The sequence below is a fragment of the Macaca mulatta genome, chromosome 1 (genome assembly GCF_049350105.2).
Source record: "Macaca mulatta isolate MMU2019108-1 chromosome 1, T2T-MMU8v2.0, whole genome shotgun sequence".
In the NCBI taxonomy this organism is placed as follows: domain Eukaryota; kingdom Metazoa; phylum Chordata; class Mammalia; order Primates; family Cercopithecidae; genus Macaca; species Macaca mulatta.
The window spans coordinates 224,487,490-224,507,114 of record NC_133406.1 but is presented as its reverse complement, the minus strand read 5'-3'; the positions used below and the strand labels follow the sequence as shown (position 1 = coordinate 224,507,114).

The following is a 19,625-nucleotide window of genomic DNA, read 5'->3' as shown; positions in this document are numbered from 1 at the left end:
TTGTTAGAATGCGTCTATCAGTTGGGTTTCATGTACAGATGCCTCTGAACATTTAATGTCCATGGTACCTGATGATATAAGTCAGTATTGCAGCAACACTCCTAGAAAATTGTTCGACTAATTTTTGGAGATTTTGGGGGGAAAATTTTATTTTCTTTGCATAGACGCAGGCAGGGAATATGGCATTATAGTCTACCCACAGAGGGAAATTTTGGCCTGTGGGACTGGAAAGCAGGGTCATCTACTTCTCACCAGACTTAATCTAGACCACCCTAGAATATTCATGTCAGAATCCATGTTCTTGCCCTGAGAATAGTTGGGTCCTTGTGCTATGACTGGACAGTGATTTGGTCATATGTGAAGTGTGAATTGCTTAATGTGACCTGCTTCTCTGAATGTATTTACAGAAAATGAAAGTGATCATGAAGAAGAGGAAGAAAAAGGGCCAGTGTCTCCCAGGTAATGCTGTGGAATTGTGAGCTGTGAATTCAGTAGTGACACCTGGAGATTGTAGATTTCGGGAAAATGAGGAAGCGATGAATAGAACGATTTCTTTCATTCACTCAGCTACAAATTGTCCTTATTAACAATGTTGTGCATGATTTGTGGCACTTGTATTGGTTTTAATTTCATAGTCCTCTGAAGATAAGTACTTGCAATCAGTTGAGCCAGGTGAACTAGCCAAAGAGGGATATCTTGTTCATCTTTTCAAGAAACCAGCTCCTGGATTCACTGAGTTTTTTTGTTTTTTTTTTTTTTTTTTTTTTTTTTTTTTTTTGAGACGGAGTCTCGCTCTGTCACCCAGGCTGGAGTGCAGTGGCCGGATCTCAGCTCACTGCAAGCTCTGCCTCCTGGGTTTACACCATTCTCCTGCCTCAGCCTCCCGAGTAGCTGGAACTACAGGCACCCGCCACCTCTCCCAGCTAGTTCTTTATATTTTTTAGTAGAGACCGAGTTTCACCGTGTTAGCCAGGATGGTCTCGATCTCCTGACCTCATGATCTGCCCGTCTCGGCCTCCCAAAGTGCTGGGATTACAGGCTTGAGCCACCATGCCTGGCCCATTGATTTTTTTGAAGGATTTTTTGTGTCTCTGTCTCTTTCAGTTCTGCTCTGATCTTAGTTATTTCTTGCCTTGTGCTAGCTTTTGAATTTGTTTGCTCTTGCTTCTCTAGTTGTTTTAATTGTGATTTTAAGGTGTTGATTTTAGATCTTTCCTTTCTCTTGTGGGCATTTAGTGCTAGAAATTTCCCTCTCCATACTGCTTTAAATGTGTGCCAGAGATTCTGGTATGTTGTGTCGTTGTTCTCAATGGTTTCAAAGAACATCTTTATTTCTGCCTTCCTTTCATTATTTACCCAGTAGTCATTCAGGAGCAGGTTGTTCAGTTTCCATGCAGTTGTTCAGTTTTGAGTGGGTTTCTTAATCCTGAGCTCTAATTTGATTGCACTGTGTTCTGAGAGACAGTTTGTTGTGATTTCTGTTGTTTTACATTTGCTGAGGAGTGCTTGACTTCCAACTATGTGGTCAATTTTGGAATAAGTGTGATGCGATGCTGAGAAGAATGTATATTCCGTTGATTTTGGGTGGCGAGTTCTGTAGATGTCTGTTAGGTCTGCTTGGTGCAGAGCTGAGTTTGCGTTCTGGATATCCTTGTTAGCATTCTGTCTCATTGATGTGTGTAATATTGGCAGTGGGGTGTTAAAGTGTCCCATTATTGTTGTCTGGGAGTCTAAGTGTCTTTTTAGGTCTCTCAGGAGTTGCTTTATGAATCTAGGTGCTCCTGTATTGGGTGCATATATCTTTAGGATAGTTAGCTCTTCTTGTCGAATCGATCCCTTTACCATTATATAATGGTCTTCTTTGTCTCTTTGGATCTTTGATGGTTTAAAGTCTGTTTTGCCAGAGACTAGGATTGCAATCCCTGCTTTTTTTGCTTTCCATTTGCTTGGTAGGTGTTCCTCCATCCCTTCATTTTGAGCCTATGTGTGTCTCTGCACGTGAGATGCATCTCCTGAACACAGCACACTGATGGGTCTTGACTGTTTATCCAATTTTCCAGTCTGTGTCTTTTAATTGGGGCATTTAGCCCATTGACATTGAAGGTGAATATTGTCATGTGTGAATTTGATCCTGTCATTAAGATGTTAGCTGGTTATTTTGCCTGTTAGTTGATGCAGTTTCTTCCTAGCATCGATGGTCTTTACAATTTGACATGTTTTTGCAGTGGCTGGTACTGGTTATTCCTTTCCGTGTTTAGTGCTTCCTTCAGGAACTCTTGTGAGGTAGGCCTGGTGGTGACAAAATCTCTCAGCATTTGATTGTGTGTGAAGGATTTGATTTCTCTTTCACTTATGAAGCTTAGGTTGGGTGGATATGAGATTCCGGGTTGAAAATTCTTTTCTTTAAGAATGTTAAGTATTGGCCCCCACTCTCTTCTGGCTTGTAGAGTTTGTGCAGACAGATGTGCTGTTAATCTGATGGGCTCCCCTTTGTGGGTAACCCGACCTTTCTCTCTGGCTGCCCTTACCATTTTTTCCTTCATTTCCACCTTGGTAAATCTGACAATTATGTTTCTTGGGGTTACTCTTCTGGAGGAGTATCTTTATGGTGTTCTCTGTATTTCCTGAATTTGAATGTTGGCCTGCCTTGCTAGGTTGGGGAAGTTCTCCCGGGTAATATCCTGAAGAGTGTTTTCCAGCTTGGTTCCATTCTCCCCATCACTTTCAGGTACACCGATCAAATGTAGATTTGTTCTTTTCACATAGTCCCATATTGCTTGGCAGCTTTGTTTGTTTCTTTTTACTCTTTTTTCTCTAAACTTTTCTTCTCACTTCATTTGGTTAATTTGATCTTCAATCACTGATACCCTTTCTTCCACTTGATCGAATCAGCTACTGAAGCTTGTGCATGTGTCATGTAGTTCTCATGCCGTGGTTTTCAGCTCCATCAGGTCATTTAAGGTCTTCTCTACACTGTTTATTGTAGTTAGCCATTCGTCTAATCTTTTTTCAAGGTTTGTAGCTTCCTTGCGATGTTTTCGCACATCCTCCTTTAACTCGGAGAAGTTTGTTATTACCAACTTTCTGAAGCCTGCTTCAGTCATCTCGTCAAAGTCATTCTCTGCCCTTTTTTGTTCCGTTGCTGGCGAGGATCTCTGATCCTTGGGAGGAGAAGGGGCGCTGTGGTTTTTAAAATTTTCAGCTTTTCTGCTCCGGTTTCTCCACCTCTTTGTGGTTTTCTCTCCCTTTGGTCTTTGATGCTGGTGACCTAGAGATGGGGTTTTGGAGTGGATGTCCTTTTTGTTGAAGTGGATGCTATTCCTTTCTGTTTGTTAGTTTTCTTGTTAACAGTGAGGTCCCTCAGCTGCAGGTCTGGTGGAGTTTGCTGGAGGTCCACTCCAGACCCTCAAACAGGGATTTCTTGGTGTCGCCTGTTCTCTCCCCTGCGTTTAAATCCAGGGAGAGAATGTACATATGCTTTCTGCTTATGTTTTGTTAGTATGTTTTCCAGTATTTGTGCAAGAAAAGAAACTGAAAAAATAAACATATTCTATCAAAATATTGGGAAAATGGGGCCCTTAGCACACAAGATCTGTGTCTGCACTGCCGCAAGAGCTCTGTTCACTTGAATGCTGCATGGAAAATTCAACGCAATTTATGCAAAGTAGTTGAAATCTTGTGTTAGTGTCTGTGCTGCAAGTCATGAGGGTAGTTTACAGGGAGAGTCGGGGTGCCCTACATTGGCTCATCTGTGGCAAGTGTACTGAGCACGTGCAGCCCATTTTTGGTCATTCCCCAGGGCAGTCACCCTCTGCCCTGCATTTAGAAGGATACTTTTATTTCCGTGGAAGGAAAACTGGCTTTGGTTTCTGTGACCACTCCATTCTGCCTCCCATCAGATCATCTGGGAGGTTTTGCTGTCTAATCTCTGTCGGTTAAATCTTCTGTCATCCCTGTCCTGCCTGTGTCATCAGGAATCTGCAGGAGTCTGAAGAGGAGGAAGCTCTCCAGGATTCCTGGGATGAAGGTTATTTGACTCCCTCAATTCCTCCTGACGTGTCTGCCTCATACCAGTCTTATAGCAGCACCTGTCACTCATTAGAGGAACAACAAGTGGACTTGGCTCTTGACGTGGGCAGTGAGTACTCCATTGTGAAGGTGATAAAGCTCCAGTTCATGTCCCAAGTAGACCCCGTAATCTTGGGGCTTTCCGTCCCTGGTTGGGCTGAGAGTTGCCATCACTGTGGGTTTAACCTATATATCAATGTAGATTTCAAGCACTCTAGAGTCGAGTCTGAAGTACAGGCATGGCGTGGTTCAGTGAGCTGTAATATCTTCCTAGTCTCAGGCCATGCCAGTGCCACCCTAGACTGACTGTCAGGACATTGAACTCAAGGCAGGTGTGGCAAACTCACACCAAGCCATGCAGCACATGCCCAGGTGTTGTCTGTCAGATCAGTTCATGTGAATTAAATGTGTCTTGCCAGCTACAAAATTCCTCATGAGTTTTGTTCCCAAAGCATTTCTGTGTGGTTCTTTACCTGTCCGAGGCCAGTGTCACCCTTGTCTGCCTCTGAATCGGAGATGTGACCCAGGTTTCACTGAATTTATCCCCATTTTCTATGTCTTCTCAGTTGGCTTGTTTTAGCTCATCTGTCCATCGTCTTGCTAGTATGTTTTCTAGATAAATGACTGACTTTTCACCCACAAAAGCCATATAATAGCTGATGCTTCTGTGTCGAACCAAGTCTCGTTGTAACAAGAGCTGGAATATTACACCCCTACATGAAATCTCAGTGTCCACAATCTCATAAACTATCAAATCCTGGGTATTTGATGTGAGAAACCTGAATATTGCAGTATCTCTCCTACGAGGTGTTAGAAGTATTTGCCTAGAATCTATTGGGAAAGTCATTCCTCATTTGTGTACACAAACCTAGGACAGATCACATTGGGAAGATAACATTCCAAAACAGGAGAATTTTGCCCAAGGCTCATGAAAGGAACCAAGTCAGTTCTCTCAAGACTTGACCTCATGCCTCTGGTTATGTTTCTCTCAAAGTCTTCTGTTCCCACACTGAGAAGACTGATGTCCCTGTGTTAGGATTGGACAGAGGAATGTTTCTGTGTGCAAGGAAGAACTGCTTCCTGTAAGAGGCCCCATCTGAATTTATTTGCAGGACATTGGTGTGATGAAGTGAAAAAGGAGGACCAAGAGGCCACAGGTCCCAGGTGAGTCTGAGAAATTGTGGACAGTTCATTTGCTGTTGACACCTAGAGACGCCAAGTGCAGGGAAAACAGTACATGCTGAAAAGAGTGATTTTGCCTTATCAGACAAGTCTGAATTATGCCTACTAATATTGCTTTTGGTTTTCATTACAGTAAATATTTAGGTTTCCATTTTTTCCCACCCTTATCATTTACTAACCTACTGAAGGTTGACCATGCCTCAAAAGCTGTATTCTCATGGTGACTGCAGGGAAACTTGAGCACATTTTATGCAAAATTATTGAGCCCACTGTTTTCATGATCACTGTTCATTGTTCGTCCTGAGGGCACAAATACAAAGTGTCCTTTGACTGCCTCATCAGTGTGTCACCTGGCCGATTCACTGAGCTCTTGCTCTCTCTGTCTATATCTGTCTCTCTCTGTGTGTGTGTGTGTGTGTGTGTGTGTGTGTGTGTGTGTTTCTTTCTCTTTCATCCTTTTCTACCTGGCCCTGATTGTGCCAACATTAAGGCAATAATCTGTTACCTCATTAATAGAGCTGTCCTTTTTCTTTCCAAACACTTCCTTATGTTACCTATGAAATCTAGCTGGGGCTGTGTGGTTTCTGATTCCCCCTGGCTTATTCTTTACTTTTCCTACTTTTCCAGGCTCAACAGGGAACTGCTGGATGAGAAAGAGCCTGAAGTCTTGCAGGACTCACTGGATAGATTTTATTCAACTCCTTGCGGGTATCTTGAACTGCCTGACTTATGCCAGCCCTACAGAAATGCCTTCTGCTCGTTGGAAGAAGAGCACTTTGGCTTGGCTCTTGATATGGACAGTGAGTTCCTTACTATGAAGGTGATAAGGCTCCACCTGGTCTTCCAGATAGGGGTGATATTCCTGTTCCAAGTGACCCTTCCTGACCCGAGAGATGTCATTGCTGCTGGCAGGACCAATGGACACATATAGGTTGTAATGCAACTGTAGTTTCAGTTGGAAGCCCAGATATGAAATGGGTCAGTGAGCATGGCTCTATTCCTAGTCTCCAGTCATGCCTGTGGCAACCTGAACCCACTCTCAGCACATTGGACCGAGGCAGATGTAAAAAATTCACAGAACTATGATTCGGACTCAACGTTTGTAGATTTCCTCCTTTATTCTAATTTCAGTGTCTTGCGACCATGAACGAGTTGGGAATTTGATGAGACAGGGCTGAATACAGCAGTTTTCCTCCTAGAAATCATCTGGGGCATTTTCTTTGAATTGATGGGAACAATAAGGCATAACTATTTGCACAAATTTGGGATAAATGATTTTGGGATAACTGTCTACCAGAATAGGGACATTTGACCCTTGGTTCTGAGATGTAAATCAAAGAATCTGTATCATGACCGGCTTTGAGGCCTCCTGCAGTGTATCTCTCACATTATCCTGTTCTCATGCTGAGGAGCCTGTGATCCCTGTGTGGGGATTAGACAGTGGACTGTTCTGGGTGTAGGTGAATTGGCTTATTTTGCCTGTCCCTGTCTGATTTTATTGCAGGAATTACAAAGGAAGAAGAGGAAGAAGACCAAGGCCCACCATGCCCCAGGTAACTCTGAGCAATTGACAGCAGCTAATTCTGTGTTGACACCTGGAGACTCCTGGTTCGGGGAAAACAGAGCGGGCCGACATTATTGATTACATCTTTTCAACCAAGCCTGAATTATTCCTACTAACATTGCTGTTGGTTTTCATTGCATTACATATTTAGGTTCCCATTTCTTCCTCCCCTTATCATTTACTAACCTACTGTAGGTGGACCATATCTCAAAAGCTCTATTCTCATGGTGACTACATGGAAACTTGAGCACATTTGATGGAAAATTATTGATCACAGCGTTTTCATGATCACTGTATGCTATGTGTCCTGAGGGCACTAACTCAGAGTGTCCTGTTACTCCCTCATCAGTGTGTCACCTGGACAACTCACCAAGCGCTCTCTGTCTCTCTCTGTCTCTCTCTCTGCCTCTGTTCTCTGTCTGTCTTTCTCTTTCATCCTTTTCCATTTGGCCCTGTTCTGTCCCAACATGAAGGCAATAATTTGTTACCTCATTCATGGATCTATCATTTTTCTTTCTTGACCACTTCCTTGTGCTACCCATGAAATCTAGTTGGGGCTCTGTTGTGTCTGATGTCTCCTGACTTATTCTTTACTTTTTCTGCTTTTCCAGGCTCAGCAGAGAGCTGCTGGGGGTAGTAGAGCCTGAAGTCTTGCAGGACTCACTGGATAGATGTTATTCGACTCCTTACAGTTATCTTGAGCTTCCCGATTCATGCCATCCCCAGGGAAGTTCCCTTTACTCATTGGAGGAACAACACGTTGGCTTTTCTCTTGGCGTGGATGGTGAGTACCTTTCTCTGAAGCTGATAAGGATCCACTGAGTGTTCCGTATAGAGATCATATCCTGTTCCAAGTGGCCGTTACTGAGCTGAGAGATGTCACTGCTGCAGTGAGGACCTATAGGCACATGTAGGTTCAATGAAACTCTAGTTCCACCTGGAAGCCCAGACATGGGATGGGTCAGTGAGCATGGCTCTCTCCCTAGTCTCAGGCCATGCCTGTGGCGCTCTGATTCTACTCTCAAGACATTGGACCTGGGCAGATGTGACAAATTCAGAGAACTATGATTTTGACTCAAGGGTTTCCAGATTTCCTTTCTCACTCTAATTTCAGTGTCTAAAATCCTCACAACCATGAACAATCTGAGGATTTGATGAGACAGGGCTGAATATTGCAGTTTTTCTCCTAGAAATCACTTGAGGGCATTTGCTTTAAATTGATTGGAAAAATATGGCATAACCATTTGCACAAACTTGGGACAAATGATATTGGGATAACGATCTACCAGAAAAGGGACATTTTACCCTTAGTTTCTGGGACAAAAACCAAGGAATCTCTATCATGACCAGCCTTCAGGCCTTCTGAAATATATCTCCACAGTGTCTTATTCTTATGCTGAGGAGCCTGAGGTCCCTGTGTAAGGATTAGACAGTGGATTGTTATGTGCGTAGGAGAATCAGCTTCATGTGTCTGAATTTATTGCAGAAATTGAAAAGTACCAAGAAGGGGAAGAAGATCAAAACCCACCATGCCCCAGGTAACTTTCAGCAATTGTGGACGCTTAATTCTTTCTTAATACCTGGAGACGACAGATCCAGGGGAAAGCAGTGTGTTTGGTTTCATGTTTACAACGAAAGCTGAATTACTCCTACTGACATTGCTGTTGCTTTTCATTGCAGTAGAGGTTTAGGTTTCCATTTCTTCCTCCCCTTATCATTGACTAATGTACCATAGGTTGACCATACCTCAAAAGCTGTACTCTCATGGCGACTGCATGGAATTTCAATCACATTTTATGGAAAACTATTGAGCTCACTCTTCATAATCACTGTTTGCTGTGTGTCATCCAGGCACTAACTCAGAGTGTCCTTTTACTCCCTTATCAGTGTGTCACCTGGCCAATTCACTCAGCTCGCTTTCTCTCTCTCTCTCTCTCTCTCTCTGTGTCTTTCTCTTTCATTGTTTTCTACCTGGCCCTGTTCTATCCCAACATAAAGGCAACAATGGTTTACCCGTTAAAAAGATGTATCCTTTTCCTTTTTTAACCACTTCCCTATGTGACCCCTGAAATCTAGTTGGGGCTCTGCAGTGTCTGATTTCCCCTGGCTGCTTCTTTAGTTTCATCTCCTTTTCCAGGCTCAACGGGGTGCTGATGGAAGCAGGAGAGCCTGAAGTCTTGCAGGACTCACTGAATGGATGTTATTGGACTCCTTCAAGTTACTTTCTACTACCTGACTCATTCCAGCACTACACAAGTGGCTTTTACTCACTTGAGGAACAGCACGTCAGCTTGGCCCTTGACGTGGACAATGGGTTTGTTACTTTGACGATGATAAGGTTCCACCTGGGTTTCCAGATGGGAGTCCTATTCCCATACTAAGCAGCCCTTCCTAAGCTGAGAGATGTCATTGCCGCAGGCAGGACTTACAGGCACATGTAGGTTTGAATGAAACTGTAGTTCCGTTTGGAATCCCAGATATAGGATAGGAAAGTGGGCAGAACTCTATTCCATTCTCAGACCATGCAGTGGCAACCTGTGCTCAGTCTGAAGACACTGGACCCAAGTTAGGTGTGACACGTTCACATAACTCTGCAGCACATGCCGGGAGTGAATGTGAGATATTCTGATTTGAACCAGGTATCTCTGGGTAGCTACAAAGTTCCTCAGGGATTTCATTTTACGCGCATGTCTCTGAGCTTCTATGCCTGCTCAAGGTCAGTGTCATCTTTGTGTTTAAGTCATCCAAAGGTGTTACCCTGGTTTCAATGAACCTCCCCCCATTCTTTGTATCTTCAGTGTTGGTTTGTTTTAGCTGATCCATCTGTAACACAGGAGGGATCCTTGGCTGAGGATTGTATTTCAGAACCACTGACCGCTCTTGACAATTGTTAACCCACTAGGCTCCTTTGGTTAGAGAAGCCACAGTCCTTCAGCCTCCAATTGCTATCAATACTTAGGAAGACCACAGCTAGATGGACAAACAGCGTGGAGAGCCCTTAGCCCTGCTCCTCTCAATTCCATCCTGTAAAGAACAGGAGCCAGGAGCCGCTGGCAGGAGACAGCATGTCACCCGGGACTCTGCTGGTGCAGAATATGAACAATGCCATGTTCTTGCAGAAAACGCTTAGCCTGAGTTTCATAGGAGGTAATCACCGGACAACTGCAGAATGTAGAACACTGAGCAGGACGACTGGCCTGTCTCCTTCACACAGTCCATGTCACCATGAATCTCACAACAAAAAGGAGAAGAGATATTTTGGGTTCAAAGAAAGTAAAAAGGGACTGTAGCTACATTTCTTTATTTTGAACCCCAAATATTTCCTCATCTTTTTGTTGTTGTCATTGATTGTGGTGACATGGACTCGTTTGTAGAGGACAGGTCAGCTGTCTGGCTCAATGATCTACATTCTGAAGTTGTCTGAAAATGTCTTCATGATTCAATTCAGCCTAAACGTTTTGCCAGGAACACTGCAGAGTCAATACTGTGACTTTCCAACCTCAGCCTGTCTATCTGCGGGCATAGAAGGTCTAGTTTGTCCATCACCATTATCATGATATCAGGACTGGTTACTTGGTTAAGGAGGGGTCTAGGAGATCTGTTGCTTTTAAAGACACCTTACTTATAATGAAGTATTTGAGAAAGTGGTTTTTAAAAGTATAAACGTCATGTATTCCAATCATCATCCTCTAAACACATAATCGTTTATTAATCATCCCTGTCTGTGTCTATTATTATATCCATATCTCTACACTGGAAATTTTCTGTCTCAATTTTTACTCTGCCTCTGTTTTGGCTAGTGTCTGCTGTTGAAAAAAAAACCATTCTCTGCCTGAGTTTTAATTTTTGTCCAAAGTTATTTTACCCTATACAATTAAAAACGTTTGCCTATCGCTCTGGACTGTTGGATTGTTTTTTACATTCAGTGTTAGAATCTTTTATTATGCTGATTGGTTTTGGTGGGTTCTGATACAAATTAGTAAAAAATTTTTCATTTCCCTGTTTATTTTCTAATCTCTTCCACATTGTAGACTATGTTTATCATATGTAGCAGAATATATTTACTATATTTCTTGATTCTAATTTTTTTATTCTTTGTGAGTGTGTGTGTGTGTGTCTGTGTGTCTGTGTGTGCCTTTGGCATTTAGGAAGGGTTGCATAGCTCCTGTTTAATATTGCACTAAAAATGTTTTTGATAGTTTTCCCCCCTTTGAACTAGACACACTTCTAATATTTGTTTTATATGTTTTAAATTATGACTTTCAACCTCAAAGATTTCCATAAGACAGCAAATTACATATGCGTTATCTTTTTTCTACCTCCCTTACATGCCACTTCTTTTTTTTTTTTTCTTTGTACTTTTTAGTAGAGACAGGGTTTCACCGTGTTAGCCAGGATGGTCTCGATCTCCTGACCTTGTAATCAGGCCGCCTCAGCCACCCAAAGTGCTGGGATTACAGGTGTGAGCCACCGCGCCCGGCCTGCCACTTCTCATAATAGTATTTGAACCTAAACATACACCAGTGACATTCTGTGATTGTCATCTTGGCCCCACCTTGGTTTTTGGTTAGATCCACAATTAAATATATTAATGCTCATGAGCTATTCAAAAGTGAATGTCACAGTCATCACTTGCTGAGTGGCACTCATCCTTAACAGAGTCCTCCTGAGGGAATCAGGTCTCGCTGAGCTTAGCATGTTTAATAATCTTTTCTCATGGTCTTGTATGGATCGCATGACTGGATATAAGGTACTTGCCCAAAATGATTTTTCTTGAGTTTTTAGGAGATAGTGTGTTCCCTAGGGGCATACACGGTGTATATTCTCATTGTGGGATTCAATTTTGTTCTACCAGGACCTCTAATTTCTGCCAGTTACTTCGTTCATGTGTTCTCTTCACCACGAGTCTCCAGAGGATGCTTCCTCTGTTCCTGCCTCCCCATCTCCCAGCAATTCTGCGTTTCCAAGATTGGCACCTCTGGTCCTCTGCACGGTGAAGCCCCTTCCTTTCAATTCCCCAGTAGCCAGTGCTCTAATCCACCAGGTCTGAGGCATGATCTGTTTCTCCACACGCTCTTTCTGAGGGTAGTTTTACCTGTGTTCTGTCATGAACAGGCCCGCCCTGCTGTTCTGGCCTCGATTTGCATAGTGTCTCCTGCTCCCTGTGCAGTTGTGTGGCTCTCAGACCCAGCTAAAGACAATCTCCTGAGGGCCACAGTGTTCCCTAGCCCAGGTGTTTAGGGCCAGGGTTACAGGTGGGAGTTTTGACTCTCTAACCCGTAGGGCTTTGAAGTGTCTGTTGAGAAATTCAGCGGTCATCATCCTAGGTGGACTTGCTCTCTCCTATCCTCCTACTTCTGCTATGCTTTTCTAGTATTATAGTTTATATTTAGTTGCATAATCCATTTTGAGTTAGTTTTTGAGTGAGTATTGAGGTTCAGGTGAATTTTTTTCCTTTGGGGATATGCATGTCCAGTTGTTTCTACAAAATTTGTTGACAAGGGAGCGCCTTCTCCACTGAATCATATCTGGAGGTTTGTCAATCCATTGGCTGGTTGAGACTGGTGAGAGGACTGTCCTGGTGTTTGGACAGAGAGACAGGGCATGAAGTCGGGTGGTTCTTAAGGGAAATATTAAGGAAGGCCCATTGTTGTATGAGGCATAGGAAAGCCCCAAGCACAACTGGGGTGCCATCTACCAGCATGTTGCAGCACACTCATCTCTGCTCTCTCCACCTCTCCTGTTGCAAAAGCTTGGGTGTGCACAGACACTGGGGTCGAGTGGTGTCTTTGGGCAGTTTTGAGCATTGACAGCGAAGCTCCAGCATCAAATCTTAGAATATCAAGCAGCCGGGTGGATCGCCTGAGGTCAGGGGTTCACGACCAGCCTGACTAGCATGGTGAAACCCCGTCTTTACTAAATCCAAAACAAATTAGCCGGGCATGGGGGCGCATGCCTGTAATGTGAGCTACTGGGGAGGCTGAGACAGGAGAATCGCTTGTGTACCTGGGAGGCGGAGGTTGCAATGAGCTGAGATCACAAAACTGCACTCCCGGCTGGGTACGAGAGCAAAACTCCGTCCCCCCAAAAATAAAGAAATAAAAATAAAAGAATATCAAGCAGCCAAAGAAGCAGGAAAACATGACACATAATGAAGAATCTAATGATCTAGTTGAAATTGAGACACATGTTGGAAATAGAAGAAAAGGACATTAAAACAGTATAATTTTATTTTAATTAAGTGGAGAGATTGAAGATTTTTTAAATATAAAATTCTCTAGATAAAAACTGATTTACAGTCTGAAATGGAGGAAGGCACTGGATTAAACATTGCGGAAGGGAAGATTATTGAACTAGAAGGAATAGAAGTTGGAACTAACATAAATGAAACACACAGTCACAAATGACTTGAAAACATAAAAAGACCATCAGTATAAAAACTTTAAACACCCTCTAGAGGGCTAAATGGAATCCCTGAAGGGCGTGTAGTGGAGAAGAGAGACAAAGATATTTAAAACATTGGATGGAAGATATAGAAGCTCCATGGAAAGCATAAACTTCCAATATTACAGAAATACAAATATTCTAAGAACAAGAAACATGAAGAAAAGTTCACCAAGGAACACCTGAATCAAATCCATCAAAACCAGTGCTCAAAAGGAAATCCTAAAAGTAATCAAAGGTGAAAGAACATGTTCCATACAGAGCACTGCCTAGAAGGATGGCATAAGATTTCTCATAGGAAACTTTACAAACAAGAAGTTTGCAATAAAGCACTTAGAAAAACTGTTGCCTTCAATTCTACACCTAGTCAAATGATCTTTCAAATATAAACATGAGATAAAATATTTTTGAACAGAAAACAAAACGATCTCAATTTGCAGATGGTGTGATCCTATGGATAGAAAATCCCAAATAATAATTACAAAGGCAAACACACATACATGCTCACAGACACCACACACCCACAGAGTTAATAAGTGAATTCAGCAAACATTCAGCAAACAATCCATTGTGTTAGCAATGAACAATCTGAGAAGAAAATTGACACAATGATTTCATTTATATTAGCATCTATAAGAATAATACACCTGGGAATAACTTTGTTTAAGAAGCTGCAGTAATTGTACACAGACAACTCCTGAACATTGCTCGAGGTCACGTGGTCCTGCACCCATGGGCAAAGTGATGGTCTGGGCTCAAAACACAGCCCCGCCCGTCCACACCAACCCATGAAATTGGTAGGAAACCTGACAGCCAAGTGGTGGATTGGCTTTTTTTCCCACTCTTCTTTTTCCTGGTGACCTTCCGTCACCAGGAAGCCGGCTTCCTGGGAAGAAAAGCAAAGTAAGGGAGGGGATTCCCAAACAACCTCCCTCCCTGGGGTCCAGGCAGCATAGGTCTAGGTCCCCCCAATAACGGAGGTCTCCTCTGAGTGAGCGATGTGAGCACATGAGCAGACCTGCTGGCAAAAGGGGACCAGCCTGGAATACCAGCACTTTGTTAGGCCGAGGCAGGAGGATCGCTTGGGCACAGGAATTTGAGACCAGCCTGGGCAACATAGAGACTTTTTTTGTAGAGACCCAGTTTCTACAAAAAAATTAAATAATAAAAAGAAATTAGCTGGACTTGGTTGAGCCTGGGAGGTCGAGGCTGCAGTGAGCCATGATCGTGCCACTGCACTCCGGCCTGGGTGACGGAGCAAACCAAAATGAAAACCAAAAAGAAGGACAGAAGATGCAGAGAAGATCCAGCACCATGCTAACCTCAGAGGCGGCGGCACAGGTTGGTGACCATCCCCTGTAGTTTTTTTCTTAAAGACCCTCATTCAGTCCAGGCACGGTGGATCACGCCTATAATCCCAGAGCTTTGGGAGGCCGAGGCTGGTTACCTGGCTTTGGGGTGATCGAATCCCTGCAGCACTAGGGGGCTGGAGCATCCTCAAGGGCAGCCTCTCTTTCAGCCCATTAGCAGCTCATGCATTTTGCTCTTAGATGACTCAGAGGCAGGAAATCAAATCATTTCACTAAAGTCACTAAAAAACTGTCGTTAAACTGGTAAAGATGCTGTGCTTTCGATCAGAGGACAGTGCATTTCTTCATTCACTGAACCCTGGCTGAGCCCTCCTGCTGTGGGAGGCTGCCCCTACAAGAAACGGAGCTCCTGCCCCCAGGTTCCCCTGAGTAGCTGAGGGACGAGGACAGGAAACCAGGCCTGCAGAGTGGAGGGTTCTGCAGAGAGCAGAGTCATCACCACAGCCCGTCCCCAGGGAGCCCCCCATGGAGGCTGCATAAGCAAACATGGCCCATGGCAGGCAGGATGTCCTCACACAGGCTTGAAGAAGGGGCTGGGGGCTGGGATGCCTGTGCCTTTAACAGGGCATGTAGCCCACCCCACACCTCACTCTCTTGGGTCTAGCTGCTGAGCTAACTTCCAGAATTCCAGAATCACAAACTCAACTCGGGTTGGAAACACTGCAGCGACTCAGTCACTGGTTCCATGAACTTGGGGTGGGGTCCGAGAATCTGCATTTCTCACAAGTCCCAGGTAACGCTGATGCTGGAATCCCAGGGACCATGCTTTGAAGACCCCTGGCCTGGAGGCGAGGTCGAGGGCCAGGAGTCTAAGCAGGCCAGAGCCAGCCTGCTGCCTATTTTTGTAAATCAAGTTTTGTTGGAACACCTCCATGCCCGTTTGTTTACAAATCCTCTCAGGCTGCTTCTGAGCTCCAAGGCCAGGGCTGAGGAGCTGCAACAGAGACTGCTTGGCTGGCAAAGCCTAAATTATTTACTATCTGGTCCTTTACAGAAAGAGTCTGTGGGCACCTGCTCTACGCCATCCTCTCTCCCAGGTTCAGGGGACACCTGGCCACTCCTCCCTTCCACCTCACCCTCAGCTGCCACTGCTGCTTCCCAGACCCCTGAGAAAACACAAGCAACCAAAAGTCACCTTCCCCACACAGGGACACGATCTATGTTCAAAGGCACCTTCCTTCCTGTGGCTACCCAGTGAACCGGCCCCACAGTGTCCCTGGCCACATGGCTGCTCCCAGCCCCACGCCCACTCAAGGGCATCCCAAGCCCATTCCTCCTTCTTCAGGAGGCACTGCCAGCTGCACCCAATGAGTTATTATTTCTCTCATCGCCCAAATAAAACAAAAAGCACAGTTGCTTTTTTTGTGTGAGACAGAGTCTCACTCTGTCGCCTAGGCTGGAGTACAGTGGCTCAATCTCGGCTCACTGCAACCTCCGCCTCCTGGCTTCAAGTGATTCTCATGCCTCAGCCTCCTGAGTACCTGAGATTACAGAAGTGTACCATCACACCTGGCTAATTTTTTTATTTTTAGTAGAGACAGGGTTTCACCATGTTGGCCAGGCTGGTCTAGAACTCCTGACCTCAAGTGACCCGCCTGCCTAGGCCCCCCTAAATGCTGGGATTACAGGTGTGAGCCACCTCACTCGGCCTAAAAAGCACAATTTCTTTGACCCACTTTCTTCTCCCCTGTTTCTCACCTTCCATTCACAAGAAAATTCCTCAAATTTTTCCTTCACTTGTCTGCGATTTGTCTCCTTCTTCCGGCTCATAAACCGACTCCAATGAGCCTCTGCCCTCACCACTCCGTGGGAGCTGCACTTGCCAAGGTCGCGGTCACCTTTTTGTTGCTAGGTCCAGCGGTGCCGGTTTTATCAGGGCGACAGAGGCTCTGCCTGCGGTTTCCCCAGCTGCCAGGACTCCATGCCCCCTCCCGTCCCTCCAGCCACTCCTTTTCAGTCTCCTGGGCTCTTCCTGCTCATCTCTGTCCTCCAGTGGCTGCCCTTGCTCAGGCCTTGAACCTCTTCTTTTCCCTCCCCACCACACCCCTCAGATTTCTGCCCATCTCGTGGCTCTGAACCCCGTCGCTATGCTGCAGACCCCACCCCCTCTACCTCTCCCCTGAACCCCAGAGCTGTTTATTTCCTGCCTGTGGTGCTCCGCTACGAGGGTGGGGAACGTGTGCCTCAGATTCCCGGGTCATACACTGAGCTTCCGACTGCCCTCACCCCAGCCGAGCTCTTCCCAGAGTGGCCCCCCACCCTCACAGGTGTCAGTCCCACTCCCAGGAGTCACCCCAGCTTCTCCCTTCCTCCACGTCCCGCCTCCCACATCCAGTCCATTACTGGGCCAGGGGCCCCATGCCTGTCCCTGTCTCCTCCCGGGCCCAGGCTCTTGTGCTGCTCCTCACAGCGTTCCCTGTGCCCACCTCGAACCCTGCCGGCAGACTCTACGTGGCCAGGGTGATCCTCGCAGAACATAAGTTCCATTATGTCATTGCTTTGCTCCAAACCTTCCTACGGCTTCCATTCCATTCAGAGCCAAAGTCCGATCTTAACAGTGGGTCCACAACCTTTCTAGCCACAGCCCCCCGCCAAGCCCCTCACACACTGGCCCCTGCCACACTGTCTCCCTGGGGGTCTGTGAACCCAGCAAACACACTCACTCCCACCTCAGGGCTTCATGCACTCCCCTCCGCCTGCCCGAATTCAACTTCTGACCACCATGGTCTGCCTGAGCCCCCTCCCATGTTTGCCTCTTTATGCCAAGGTCACCATCTGGGGGAGGTCTTCCCTGGACACCTCCCTTACATCGCAATCCCTGTCTCCCCCACACTCCCTGTTCCCGCCCCTGGGCTGTTTCTCCCCAGCGCCTGTCACCTGCTCACATGCCTTCTCCTCCACCTACTCGTCTGGCTTGTGCTGTCTGCCCACCAAGATGCCGGCTCCGGGAAAGCAGGGAGATTTGTCTGCTGGTTCCCAGCTGTGCCTGGCACCTAGTAGACACGGAACAGGTATTTGTCGAGTGAATGAATGAGTGGGTGGATGCCTCTGGGACCCAGCCTGCTGAAGGCGGGAGGAGAGAGAGCACTGGAGAGGCAGCCGGGGCTGGTGGTCTGCTTTACTGCAGGTAGCACGGCCCAGGGCGCTGGGGATGGGGCTCGCATGTGGAACAAGGCAGCCTTCTCCGGAGGGTGCAATCCCCGCTGTGTCCAGTGGGGGTGCTCAGGGCAGCTACCGGTGCAGGGGCAAGCGGCACCGCTGGCCACTCAGGGAGGCGTCCCTGGGAGGCCACCTGTCCCACTCCCCACCCCTCTGGACTCCGAGAAGTGTTGACCTGAGGTCAAGCTGTGTCTGTGCTAGCCGCCAGCTCTCCAACCTGCAGCCACAGGCGGAAAGTGTACACCGTTTGCTGACCACCTTACAAGGAACTGCGGGCCACCAACACAGCCTCTGTGTCTTTCCTCCCCAGGGGCCCAGCAGCACATCCCACCACCTTTGCCACCTCCCAGGTGAGGAGGGGTTGGTGAGGTTTCCCCACAGCCCCTGCTTTGCATTTCAGGATGCAAGACACACAGGCAGAGCCAACTGGCCCGGAGTCCACCTTCTCGAGCTGCAGATGCCACTGTCCAATCAGGAGCGACTGCATCTGCCAGGCAGCCAATCCCTGTGGAGCCGACATCCTTAGGGAGATAGTGTGAGTTCCAGGATGGGCGCAGTGGCTCCTTCAGTGCAGAGGGAAGCAGGCACGGCTAAGCTGGGTGGCCCCGGGGTCCCTGATACCTCCGGGACTGGGGAGAACAGGCTTCAGAAACCGTTTGCCAACCCACCGGACCCAAGAGGGGAGCCTAGCAGCTGAGGGGTTGCAGGGCCCAGGGTCCAAGCAGGGAGCCCACAGGCTAGGTCCCTCCCTTCAGCTCCACTTCCACTTGGTCTGCCAATGACCTGGAGCAAATCTTCCGGATTTAGATTTGGAGAAACGGAAGCATGGGGCATTTAGAAAGGCCTGCCCAACTTGTCACGGAGCAAAGAGAAGCGAGATGTGAAAATGCTTGGAGCCCAGGAAGGAATCCGGTCATTAAATCCTAGCTCTTCCCCTTGACGTGGTTGGCTGACAAGGACAGGGGACCCAGGAAGGTCGGGAGGCTCCCTCTATGGGCATTTACTTTCTTCCTACCAACTTACTACTTTGAAAACTTTCAAACCTCATAAAAATGGAAATAATTGGAATGGCAATAAATCCCCATATACTCTTCATCCCAATCACTCACCAATTGTTTCCCTCTTATCTCACTCGTATGCATTCCCGCTCCTCTCCTCCCTTTTTCCTCTCTCTCCATGCACACACGCACACACATGCCATGCATACATGCACAGGCACACACCTACATACGCACAGGCACACACATGCACACACCACCACATGCACACACACGCACACGTACAGACACACATGCAGTGCACACACGCGCACACATAGGCACACATGCACATGCACACACAGGCACACACACATGCGCACACACCCACATGCACACACACACTTTTCCCTGAACTGTTTGAAAGTGCGTTGCAATCCCCTGAGCTCCACCCCTCAATACCTCAGCACTTACCTGAGAGTTATGTCTTAACCGCACCACCAGCATTGTACCTAAGATACTTAGCTCAGTATCACTGGATCCTCTATTCGGTGTTCCCAATCATTCCAAAATAACTCCTACAGCTTTACAAAAATCTGGGATCCATTCAAGGCTCTCAAATGGCATTGGTTATTTCTCTCTCCTCTGTCTCAATCTAGAAGCAACCCCTCATATTTTTCATTTTTGTGTTTTATGACGCTGACCTTTTTTGAAAAGTTCAGGTCATCTGTCCTGCAGACCGTCCCTCGGTTTGGATTTGTCTGACTGTAGCTTTGGGATTCAATTTAGCTGAACCTTTTTGGGGAGGTCTTGTCCTTCCCATGCATCCAGGCAGGGCCAAAGAAGCAACTTTGGCCATCA

The 19,625-nt window shown here is 46.3% G+C and overlaps 1 protein-coding gene across 4 annotated transcripts in view; it reads left to right on the top strand.

The window, feature by feature from the left end:
- LOC106996736 (NBPF family member NBPF1-like) overlaps nt 1-10,707 on the top strand; it is a 29,325-nt gene extending 18,618 nt beyond the window's left edge. For 2 of the 4 annotated variants that reach the window (XM_077972714.1, XM_077972708.1), the window contains 8 exons: nt 408-459; nt 3,975-4,027; nt 5,181-5,232; nt 5,878-6,050; nt 6,755-6,803; nt 7,426-7,598; nt 8,301-8,352; nt 8,952-10,707. In XM_077972714.1, the coding sequence (XP_077828840.1) occupies nt 408-459; nt 3,975-4,027; nt 5,181-5,232; nt 5,878-6,050; nt 6,755-6,803; nt 7,426-7,598; nt 8,301-8,352; nt 8,952-9,195 (848 nt within the window). In that variant the 3' untranslated portion in view covers nt 9,196-10,707. Of the gene's footprint in view, nt 1-407; nt 460-3,974; nt 4,139-5,180; nt 5,233-5,877; nt 6,051-6,754; nt 6,804-7,425; nt 7,599-8,300; nt 8,353-8,951 lie in introns of all 4 variants that reach the window. The other 2 variants (XM_077972707.1, XM_077972702.1) reach the window with 1 other exon arrangement.
- Nucleotides 10,708-19,625: the final 8,918 nt, after the last annotated feature.